Below are 13,007 nucleotides of genomic sequence, written 5' to 3' on the forward strand. Positions count from 1 at the left end.
TGACACACTTACTCTCATACCTGTATTTGGCTATACGTCTGTTGCTATACCGTCGTCTACTATGCTTGCTACAACGATGTGTCCAGAAATTAAGTTTCAGGATAATCTTGATCAAATGTACCACTTCCTAGAAATCTCGACTGGTTTCTCACCTGTTTTGCATATGGATGACGACAGTGTTCCCATTAGTTCTCCTTTCGAAGCGCCTATACATGGTTCTTATCCTAGATGCGGTCAAACTCCGGTATTCGATCCCTCCGTTGATGATGACGATGATCAAATACCTGAACAAGTTTATGCACCACCTTGGAGGTGCGAACGATTACAATTAGGACGAGATCTACCACACGGAAGAATTCATTGGAAATGTAACTGTTCTACCACTCTGTGAGATAAGAGCAAGAGGTGCGTTGATGGGTGATATTTAGATTTTTTGAATTTTTCTTATCGAAACTCTCATTTTATTATCAATTAAGTTTATATGCTAATTATTACATTCTATAAATATTGTTTAATGTTGCATTATTTATCATTATTCAAATTAGCATTAACATTAAAAATTTTAAAAATATGACTTAGGTAAATTTTAGTGTGTTTTTAATAGCATACTAATTATTTAAACCCTAAACTCTAATTAAGCGTAATTTATTATTATTTAAGTTTATATACTAATTATTACATTCTATAAATATTGATCAATACTGCATTATTTATCATTATTTAAATTAACATTAATATTACAAAATTTTGAAAATATGACTTAGACAAATTTTATAAGTAATTTAATAGCATACTTGATTATCATCTTAATTTATAAATTTAACATTATTCTAATATCATATATTAAATTTTTGATAATTTTGGTTTATAATAGAATTGTAGTAATACGATTTAAGAATTTTGATTTTAAAATTAGGGTTAAAGGTTACACTGTGATTTGGAAATTAGAATTTCATGTAAAACGTAAAACCCTAAACCCTAATTACGCCTAATTAAGGTTACATTTTACGGGAAAAAGAAAACTTGGTCGCGCTGCCTTTTATTAAATATTAAATAATAAAAGTTAGTAAAAAAAGGTAGAATGTATCGCCGCTCATAAGATGAGCGGCGATACATAAAAGACAAAACAACGGCGATTGAAATGAGCGGCGAAGCCTTTAAGAAAAAAAAAAAAAAACAATAATAAAGCAAACCAAAATAAATGAAAATTAAAAGTATTTTTATTAGAAGCCTCACGTCTCAATTGTGGCAACTCCTTATTCCGAAACCCATCCTAACATAACACCAATTTTCTGACCATTTTCAATTTTGACAATATTCTTAAAAATTCGCCGAGCCAAGGAGGCCTCTGAGTCTTGAAAATTTTAATCCACAGTGTGTAAATATACGTGTAAAACAAAGTTGGCCCTTAATTTTTTTACAATTTTAGTTTATATTATGAGAGTTTATCTATATGAATTAGCCACATTTGAATTATTCTTCAAAAAAAGTTATTTATTTTTTATTGTGCTAGTTATTTGACTTTCAAAAAAGTAAACTTATAATTTAATGATTCGCAATAAATTAACCCAATTTGATATAATATAATAAAAGACCCTAATTCATAATTATCAATAGGCTAAAATAAAAACAATTACTTTATTGGTTCATGTACAAATATACAATCTAACCCAATTGATTAGATTTGTTCTTACTCTTCCTATATCAACTGCAATTATAGAACGAGTATTTTCAATTATGAAGATAATCATGACAAGTTTCCGAAATAAGATGGAAGATAATTTCTTGAATGATTGCCTAACTGTGTATATAGAAAAGAAAGTTGTTAGAAAATTTAGCACTAATTCATTCATAAATGAATTTAGTTCTATGAAAGAATGTAAAACTCAATTTATTTTTAAGAAAAGAGGTTGAAATTTCAAAGTATGTTAACATAATTTTTATCTTTTTTAATTGAAAATAATTACATATATATGTATATGTATATGTATATGTATATGTATATGTATATGTATATGTATATGTATATGTATATGTGTGTGTATATATATATATGATTAATTTTTTATACACTGACAGTATATACACCATCACCATTTGATGCATGATAAATTATCTGAATTTAAATTTGAATTTCAAATTTATATATCATGTATCCAACAATGGTAGTGTATACACTGTCAGTATATATAAGATTTACTTATATATACACACCCCCACATACACACATATATACTACACATACATAATGTGCAGTTTGGGTGGTTTGTGATGTTACAAAAAATTTATTCAAAATTTATTTCTTGTAGTAATTTTCATTATGATTATGCTGCATATATTATGAAATAGACATACCTCTATAATTAAAGTTAATATCTGATGTTTTGTTAGGAAAAATTCCCCCCCCCCCCCAAGAAAAAAAATCCTGATTCCGTCACTGAGAGTAATCCTGCAAAATTTATTGAAAAAGTCAAGCATTTCTGCTGTTAAACTTATGAAATGAACAAATCATTCACCTTAAACAAGAGTTTATGTGTACAATCTCACCAAATACTACAACTTTAACTATTGAGCGCACACAAAAATGGACAGGTTCAGTGTTCAAACTCTCCATATTAGCTTAAGCATCTGGATGAGATAATCTTTCAACCTTTATTAGCTTATATTCTTGTTTACACACATTCTCATTGGAGGAACTGACAATCAAAGTTGTTGGTCTTAGCAGATGCTAGTGCTTTGTTTGCACTTTGCATGGAGGATGTTGGTCGTGAAAGAAAAAATGAACAATATTGATAAACTGCCTAACTTTTAGGTCCGTGAGGAAAGAGACGATAGCGACTACTTTACTCTTTTTTTTTCTTTTTTTTTTTTAAACTCATCTCCACCCTCTTTTTTTTGTTTTCTTTTTTAACCGATCTTCACACTAAGTTATGTACTACTACACTCTCTAAATTTATCGAAGAAAGGGAGTACCATGCTTCCCCTTACTGCACCAAGTAAGATTTAAACTCTATTACTGTACTAGGTGAGATATAAACTCCAGACATCATCCTTAGAAGAATTCTAAGAGATTTCTTCTAACCACCAGTTATTGGACCAAAGCGGTTGGTCACTACTTTAGTAGTAATACTTTTTAATTCAAGCCGAACACTCTTATAGAACTTTTGGTGAATTAATTATGGGGAAAATTGCCAATTTCATATTTAAACTTTTTCACTAAAGTTGATTTAGTTCCTAACTTTGATTCCTGACTAATTTGCTTCTTAAACTTAATTTTTAAATCAAATTAAGTCCCTTCGCACCAACGCCACCACCTAAACACCATCACCTAAAAGCAATCGAACTTCTTATATAATAGTTGTATAGAAGTATTTTAGGAACTTTGGATATGAGTTGTAATAAAACTAAATAAATTAGAAAGAAATTAAGTATTTTTTGAGGTACTTTTAAAATTTAAAACTTTTTAAAAATATTTTTAAAATTTTTAATTTAACTTCTTCCTCATTCCCCCTAACTCACCTTTACCCGCCGCTGCCACCACGCCTAGGCCTGTCAACGGGCCGGAATTCATTATTTCGGACCCGGACCCGGCATATCATATCGGACCCGGATCCGACCCGTTTATCTGACGGGTCTTCTACTCTATGTTCCGAATCCGGATCCGGGTCGGGTCTACCCGAAAAAATTATCAAAACTTACAATTTCTAATAAAAAAGAGAAAAAAATATATTTGTAAACTAATTTCTAACTAATACAAAAAAAAACCAAATAAGAAAAGAAATCAAATTGACTTTACTCAAATACATCACCTTAATCTAATTATATTGATAAATATATATATTTTAAATTATTAATTCATTTATATCCGGATCCGGGTCTAATACGGGTCAGAATACTATATTCCGTATCCGACCCGTTTTTTTGTTTGACAAAATGGATCCGGATCCGGTCCGGATCTGGGTCCAGACCGTTGACAAGCCTAACCACGCCCTCGCCTCCCCTTTTCTCTCTCCTAGCAACTCTCCTCCGCCACTCCCTTCCCCATCGACCCACCATTCTCCCTTCCTCGACACCCCTACCCCCCACCACCACCTCTACAAGCCGTTTACTTTACCGTCTCTCCTCTTTTCACCTTTCCTTCCTCACTCCCTTCCCTAATCCTGTTACTAGTACCCCTTCTTCACATCCCATGATGGGTCAGCGCCAGTTCTTGATAACTATAACGGAAGGATTCCCACAATTACGTTGTATAATCAGAAAAAAAAAAGTATAAATCAGTCTAGAATGAGGTGTTTTCCAAAAGAACAAATGAAAGTAAGCTGGAGATTACAAGTTTTTAAGTGATAATTAGAAAACACACTTATGATATTGGGCATTCTGATCCGAGGAAACAAAAGAGTTTGTTCTTGCAAATTCCTCCACGGCCAGCACAATGGCTCGTATGCAGGATTAGATATGGATAAAGATGTCCTATGATCATTAGCCAAAGATAATTACCATGTTATTTTAGAAATTATCCAACTCCTGTCATCTTTTTCCGTCTTCAAAAAATGCGCAATTTCCAGAAACAGTAGCTTCTGTCTTGTAAATCATTCGTGAGGAAACAAACAAGGGAAAATGGCAAGAGAATGTATTCCAAAGTTGCAGCAGTGAATCAAAATCCCAGACAAATTAAAGTTAAAATTATGGCAAGAGGATGTACTCTAAAGTTAAAATACCCAGACAAATTTCGACAGGGGAGTCTGATCTCTTCTAGAGGGAAATGACATTTTTTTTTTTCCCCTGAGAAGGGATTGATATTCGCTGAATCAAATTTTTAGAGATGGGCGATGAAGGGTTGGAGAGTGGCAAGAGTGGAGTTTGGTAGTGGAGGGAAGAGAGTGCCAAAACTCCCAAAATACTCCTATTTAGTGTTCAATTAGGAGTCAATGGCTTTTAGGTGGTGACGCCGTCACAAAAATTTTAATTTAATATAAAAATTAAGTTCATGTATGAAATTGATCAAAAACAGAAATTAAAGACTAAAGACTAAATCTGACTCTAGCGAAAAAGTTTAGGGACGAAATTGATCATTTTTTGCCAGTTTAAATGGGTCCAGCGCATTAGATGTTTCAGTTCAGGAGAAAAATAGTCCAAACCAAAATGGCTGTTGTTTAACATTCCACCAAAAATGTTGTTCGCAATAGTTTCACAACTAAACAGGTTCCCCGGGCAAACAACATAACCTTGACAAATCAGATACTAACGCAAGAAATTAACCAAAAAAAGGTAAGCATATCTACACCTGATGGAGCAATACAACTGTTGAATGAAAGTACCGATGATTGCATGATACCCTGTTGGTGACTTGGTGGATACAATTCACCCAAAAGTTCATCAACAACGATTCGTCCATCAGAAAAACTGATCCCATGGGAGCAGCATTTTTCTCCCCAAAAATGCTGCCTTGAAAGTCCATACGATTTCTCCAATAAGAGTAAGAGAATGCTTTTGAAACTCCAATGAGGCCAAAGGCATTCAAGAATGAAAGAACCTAACTTACATTGAATCGAGAATCCACTCGACTCCGGAGCATTGGGGCTGTTATTTACCCAGAAGGAGATTTCGCCTTTAGTGCTGTGAATGCAGAATTGTTTGAATTATAGCAACTATAATATATATTCTTACTTACATTTGTAACTATTCCTACATCAGTTGAGCAAAGCCTAGTTCACTAGCAAACTAAAAGCACAATAAAAAGCGTTCAACCTCAAGGTTAAACGTATAGAAATCAGTATAGGAGCTTCTACATTGAAAATACAATTTGAAAAGAAATGGCAGACATATTGTCCTCCATCTCTTTGGACTATAATGACATGGTTAGAACTTTTCCAGTCAGAAAGTAAGCTTAGAAGATGAATGTTACTCAATATTCGATCTCTCATTGAGGGGTTGAGGTATGTTGTATAGGATCAGACCCATCACCAGAACGATACTGCCCACATGAAAAAATGGGCTCAAGCTCACACCTTCCGGAAGATATGGCAGCGGAAGAGAAAGTATGCATATTGAAATTGGAACTGCCAAAAAACACAAAAACCAAGTGAAAAAAAAATGAACCAAAATGAAAAGCTGATCATTTAAGAGGATCAACCAGTCTAAAGGTTTTCATTAAGAGAGAACCTGATGACATTGCAGCGAGGGAAGAAACAACTGCTGATGAAATCTTTACAAGATGGAGCACCGATATGTTGAAACAAATGTTGACGAATACGTACAATAGGGGTAGTAATGGAGCTCCTTCACAGCCTGGTAAAGTGGTCAGTGGAGCAACCAGAAACACAATCAAGGAAAGCACCAAAATACACAATAGAAATGAAAATTCATAAGAACATTTTCTATAGGATGGCATTTTAATTGCAGTAATTTGTCTAGCAAGTTGCATTTTAGGAGAATAAAGGTAAATTCGTCATTTATTTACAAAATGTACTATGAAAAGTATATAAATCTGGATTCACTAGTTTATCAAAATGTTGACATCTTTACTGGAAATAGAGATATATCACTCGTTACTGGTGTTTCCAAAGTAAGAAATTGAATCAGCTTTAAAGTTGATTTCTACTTCTTCTTTCTTATTCGTTCTCTGCGACAGTTTCCTTTTCTTCCCAAACTTCCTTCACTCCTCTTTTCCTCCTCTAGTCTCTTCTCTCCGGATCTTCCAAATAAACAACCCACTCACTTTGTATGCACTCCCACCAAGGCCCAAACATTAGTAGTACTAGATCTGGTTTTCCAATCATCCATATCTAAGCCCCCCTCTATTCTTGCCCTGCACTTTGCTGTTGTTGTTGCATTTGTTTCTTAGTACTAGTAGGTTGTACTCTGATGATAGCGATGAGGACGAGAAGGAGGGTGTAGCTTCTGTTTATATTGGTACTGCATCTTTGACCTTTAGCCCGTGAGGATTGCCTGACAGCCCTGACCCACAACACTAATATTATTCTGCCTGCAATCTACTTTAAAATCTTTCTGATCGTGATTTCCGTGCTGTCAGGGTTTGGCCTATGCAGCAATTGAAAGAAGGCACTTTCTGTTGGTAGTTTGCTATTGACAGTAGTGGTACACAGGAAATTATTGGGATGAAAGATGTTGAGGTGTGGGATGTGGTGTGGTTTTGTGACAGCTCTTCAAGTTCATTTTCCAATAATATTATTTAATTAGAAATAAAAAATAATAATATTCAGGTAAATTGTCCCCTCGAGACAAAGCTAAGAAAAGTTCAAAAACAACTGTCTTCAAGTGAAGCCATCTGCACAAACAGAACAGGTAACTTCATTTATCATTTGTTAATAATTAAGCAAAAGATCCAGATAGTATCATATCCAGCTTTTACTTTAAGAATCACAAGTAGTCACAGGTATATATGGAAACAAGGGAAGGAACAAAATCTTTAAAGAACTTATTTCCCTTGCTTTCCAGGAATATATCAGTTGACAATGTTGGACTGCATGGTTTCAAGGCAAATTGTAGGTAGTGACTATGCCAAGATAATCATTGTATAATCATTATATGCCAAGATGCCATAGAAATGCGAAATGTATACGTCCAAGATGTACTGAAGGAAGTAATCACTTTCAGCACACAAACAAATCAACCATGGGGAATCTGCATACCCTGGGAAGGTGAGAATACAGAACATGCAAAGCTACAGCACAAGTACTATCAGAGTGCATACAACTTATAATTCATCACATTCCAGTTTACTTCACAAACGTACAACCAAGGCCTTTTCATCACATTCCAGTTTACTTCACAAATACACAACCAAGGCCTGAAAGGCTGTACCTGATCCGGTCGATCCAGCATTCAAGAGGCAACCAGCCCCACTCTTTAGGTATGAAGGGAGCTGGGAGAATGGTATACCTTTCAAGTTCGAAAGAAAAGGAAGAAGGAGAAACACAAAAAGAGCCTGCAAGTCAAAATTTTTATGTAGATCAACATCCACATGTATGACTGAATGCCAGCTCAGGATATAGTATCTTGTGAATGCCATTCAATGCAACCCATACACCAAATGAAGCTGCATATTCAAGAAATAGCTCAATGGAACATCTAGAAAACGAGGATTGTCGTTCCAGTTTTTGCATGAAATGAAGCTCAAAATGTAAAGAGATAATAGCTATACGACCTATACCAAAGATTCAGAAACAAACAAACTTCTTTCCAACTAGTTATTGGTCAAACAGACTAGGTGATACCCTCACACATATGATCGGTGTTATGCAAGGTTAATACTCTGAGGTGCCCGCTCTCATTTATAAAATAGATGTTCTCCGCATTATGCACGGCAGATCATAGTGATTCAATCAAATGCAATATGTTTTCAGGTCAAAGCAATCACAAATTTACATGAATAAAATTTATTTCCTCTCTACGATGTTACTTCTTCTAGCAAAATAATGGTATCTAAATGCAGCAGATGCTGTAGATACTCCTAAGGGAGATCTTAAGCTTCTAGATCAATCACCATAAGATGAACTTGATGAAAGAAGAGATCTGAGCCGTCAAAGCCGAATTATCATTTACATTATGTCATAGTCTACAGTCAACATAACTTACTACTGGAGTGCGTATAAGTATGTTGGTTAATGCAGAAAGTAAAGGCAGAAACAGTTTGCATCATATTTATTCATGAAATATATGCACGCACAACCTAATTCATTAAACTGTATAGAGTACCTGGAATCCAGATCCAAAAGAATTGACAACAAAGATATCCAGAGACCTTCCCTGTATGGATTATCACGCTTTAGTACATGGGAGACCATAAGCATCTTTTACAGCATAAAGTGATTTCAAAAGTCAACAGCGAAATAAGGTATAAGATACCCATAAAATTTCTGCTCATACCTTGAGATGACTCCGAGCATCAAGGAAAACAGATTCCTGAATACATCCATACAAAGTTCAAAACATTACCTCTAACAGGAAAAGCTAACAATCAATGACAATTTTTGGGTTACTTTGATAATAGATGCACCAGCTTGAAAGGCGCTCGAAACTATCATCAGTGACGGCCAAATGAGCCCAATTCCAGATAACATCTGACCATTGTCCGATCCACTGTAGTCCAATAGAGATGCAAAAAGAAAGAACTGGAAGATCAGAAGTAGAATAAGATGCACCATGCAGATGTGTCCACTGAAATTATTATAGAACTTTCACATTGAAGTGAATTCAAAATCTTGGGCCAATAACACAATAGAGCCCAATATCAGTATATCCTCCTTTTCATTGTTAGTAATGGGAAGCAAGATATGTTATTACAATACAAGCAGATCTCTTTGAGAAACTAAAATCATATATTGTCCCAAAAGAACCCAGAAATGCTGCTAACAATGAGAACTACCTCACATCAAATGCCCACTATAGATATTGTACTTGCATATCAGTTCAATCCTAGACTAGACCTGATTGTGAAATTAAACAGGGATTTGAGTGATAATATTACACAAAGGATGACTTAAATATGAATACCATATTTAAGGACATCATTTCTGGTTTCTCATCCAATTCATCAGCTTTAACAAACACTTATAAAATCCATCAGCCTTATCAAGTTTGTTTGGGTAGTGCTGCATCTCAATTATGAGCACAAGAAATCAACTTAAAGAAGTTTCTGATGATGTGCATCTATCGAAAACACTCTTTTTCTAGCCTATCATTTATCTGATCTCGCTTATGCCAAAGAAAAGTGGAAAGAACAAAAATGCTAGGTTCAAATAATAAAAATGCGACTCCAAGGCATACCCATGACGATTATCTGAATAAAAAATATTTTGTGTCTCTAATCAGAGTGTAAATACAGGATTTTCACCATTTTAGGAACGCAAATTCAATAGCACTAGTCATTAACAGAATGAGTAATACAATCTAACACTAAGGAGGAGAAGATTGCTGAACCTCATAACTGCAAAAATAACACCAGCTGCTACAAGAAAGCATCCAATGATTTTATTCAATGAGTAACTTCTGCCAAGGAGAAGGGTAGAGAAAGCTAATTGCCACACCAAAAATGTCTGCAGTAGAAGGTCCACAAAATGAGGAATTTAAATAGACCTACGCTTTCCAAATTGATAATCAGTTTGCTGCTGATCTAATGTTTCCATTTTCTTGCTCAGTAGATATCACAAATTTTCATAAGCAATCAACAATATTTGAGGTATGTCCACGTTTATGTAAAGTCAATTTGATCAGAAAAAAGAAGGGACTGATGTTATGCAATTTTACTGCTAAAACAAAAGTCATCCTGCTCCTCTTTACAAATTCAATCGGAAAGCAAGAAAAAATGTCAGTTTCAAAATTCAAATACTTAACACTACAGATATTACCTGACTCAGCATGGGAATAGCTGGCCCAGGAAGCATTGCTGCAAAGTATACACAACTTTCAGCATATCAAGTCATATTTAATTATTTCCCAAATTTGTCTATCCAAAACAAAAGTTCGTACGTTATTCAGTCCGCATCTCTCAGTGTAATTTGCTCATTCAACCTTATATTAGAACTTTATGCAATTTCTCCTCTCAAACTAGAAATTAAGAAGAAACAGAATGGACTTGCTTTGCTGCAGTTAATACAATCTTCTCACCAATACATTCTAATGCTGACTAATCATTCATAGATTGGAGTGATTCCTGAAATTCAAAAGCTTTAAAATATCGAATCCTTGGCACCTATATAAAAGTAATATTGATATATTCATAACTTAAAATACATAAATATCTAACAGTTTAACTACTAGAACACCCATACAGAATCTCAAACACAACTGGCAGGCAATAAATGCCAACTAAGACTTGATTTATTGTACCTCCAGAATACATTCCAGAAACAACTCCAAGGGCTTCTAGGAAACCAATAATCATGAAACGTGATTTGGGAAGGCCGATCATCTCATCAGTGACAATACCAGCTTTGTATCTCGTATACAGTATGAAGAAATAGATAGCAACATACCTGTGTGCAAAACAGCCAACAAGTCATCATTTTATCCAATGAAACATAATTTTCTAGCAGTCTTTCACTGACTATGGAAGCAAATGAATCTCAAAAGATAAAAGCACAAATGTTGAATGTAACAAATTTGATAGAATCATTTATAGAAGCTATCAATGCATAGTTTATTTCTCTTTACATGATCTTAGAAGTTTCCTCACTTAATCATGTTTTAAAGCCTCCATAGGATGAAAGTTTTTCTCAGCTTTCAGTTCATCTAGCACGCATCACAATTTTACATAACCTCATTGATGACAATGTATACTACCATGGTAGTCTAACAAGACTCTCCAACTATACGTATTGCTTTGGAATTCTCTTTCTCCATTAACAAAATCCGTTCATAACCAAATTCATCCCAAGTAATTTGAGCAACTATTTATGGAGGCGCTTCACCTACTAAGCTTAGGAGCTAAAACGCACTCAAAAATTGCCACTTTACTTCTCTATATCAATGCTTCACCATTAACTCATTCTGAAGTAGCCAACAATCTTTGACGTTCTTTAAAAAAAAAAAAAAAAATCTTAGACGTTCACTGCAATTTATTCTTCACAGTAAATTCAATAACAACCAGGTACTCACTATTTTTCACTGCTCTAGATGCATCCTAATATCCTAGATTTCCAGACTTGCTAAATTGAGACATTAACATAATTACCATTAATGAAGAAAGAAAGTGATATCAGAGAACAAATTAAATTGTACAATAAATCCCAAAACATATTTACCCGAAAGTGGTGAGCTGAGCAAGAAAGAAGGGGTACTCCTTCATCGGAACAAGGGCAAGCTTGTAAAAAACCCGATTCGCTACAGCCAATACTACTGTAACTACAGAGCTAAGAATCACTAATGTAACATTATTATCGATGTTCCGAGAAGGACCATCGGAATCTTTTCCCAAAGCTCGAATCCTGAACTTGTAATTTAACCTTTGTGCTGAATCTTGGATGAGTTTAGGTGGCTTTCGCCGATGAGTCTTGAGATGTTGGGAGGCAGAAAATGTTGGGTTCCGAAGAGGGCGGACCGAGGTGAAAGCAAGGGAGGAAGGCGAAGGTATTGAGCCATTGAGGAGAAGTGAATTGGAGGGGTGAAAATGGTGGAAAAGGGAGACTATTGGGAGTTTGAATTTGGGTGTGGCAAAGATTTGGGATGATGACGATGATACTGCTGGGAATAGAAGCTCCATGGGAGGGAGAAGGAAGAAAGAAGACGATTGCAGGGTGAGGAGTGGCAAGGGGAAAGGGACCAGAAAAGGCAGGTTCAGCAGCCTTTCACCAACTGACCGAGCAGGTGAAGACGCTGTATGCAACGCGATTTGATCTGATAAAGGCGTGCTCTGTTGATTTTTACGTCAATAAGATTGGATTATCAAGTATTTTTATCACACTATATTAAATGTTTAATGGAGAGATGATAAATGATGTATAGCATTGGATTAACGAATTAATTATAAAACAACAACAACACTTTCTTTAATGTTTAATATAGAGATAATAAATGAGGTAATGTTTAGCACGGTGGTTTTGTCATTTTGCATTGTATGGGTGGGTGATTCACGTCATTAAAGAATTCACATTTTTATTTTCTTTTATAAGTGTGAGGTTTTGAATTCAAGATCTACCGTTTACAATCTCTTTTACTTGACCATTCAATCCAATCTTTCTTTAAAAAATAATTGACTTACAAAATTTTGATTAAGGTTTTATTGACATAGAAAATATATAGCATTAAAAGTACAATATAGAATTACACGTGGGTTTGTTTGGACAATAGATTATTTGGTCAACTATATTTGTTGACATATCATACCATTATAATTTTCAATACAGTTTTTTATCTTCCCAATTACCTTTTTATCTCACATACATCACATCACAAAAAGTGCTACAGTAATTACTCCAAATAATACCCTATCCAAACAAACCCTTGAGTATCAGAATTGGGTTGGGAAAGTTCAATTGCTGCAAATT

At 34.6% G+C, this 13,007-nt stretch overlaps 1 protein-coding gene across 1 annotated transcript; it reads right to left on the bottom strand.

The window, feature by feature from the left end:
• Positions 1-5,609: 5,609 nt before the first annotated feature.
• LOC113750008 (protein CLT2, chloroplastic-like) lies at positions 5,610-12,323 on the bottom strand. The gene is made up of 10 exons (XM_027293909.1): positions 11,766-12,323; positions 10,852-10,997; positions 10,371-10,408; positions 9,943-10,058; positions 9,003-9,102; positions 8,890-8,925; positions 8,719-8,769; positions 7,825-7,948; positions 6,163-6,288; positions 5,610-6,059 (listed from the first exon to the last, which is right to left on the bottom strand). Exons 1-10 carry the CDS (start codon positions 12,221-12,223, stop codon positions 5,902-5,904), a joined length of 1,353 nt encoding a protein of 450 aa, XP_027149710.1. The 5' UTR covers positions 12,224-12,323; the 3' UTR covers positions 5,610-5,901.
• Between the last annotated feature and the right edge of the window lie 684 nt (positions 12,324-13,007).

Source organism: Coffea eugenioides, chromosome 10, assembly GCF_003713205.1.
Source record: "Coffea eugenioides isolate CCC68of chromosome 10, Ceug_1.0, whole genome shotgun sequence".
NCBI classification, from domain to species: Eukaryota; Viridiplantae; Streptophyta; class Magnoliopsida; order Gentianales; family Rubiaceae; genus Coffea; species Coffea eugenioides.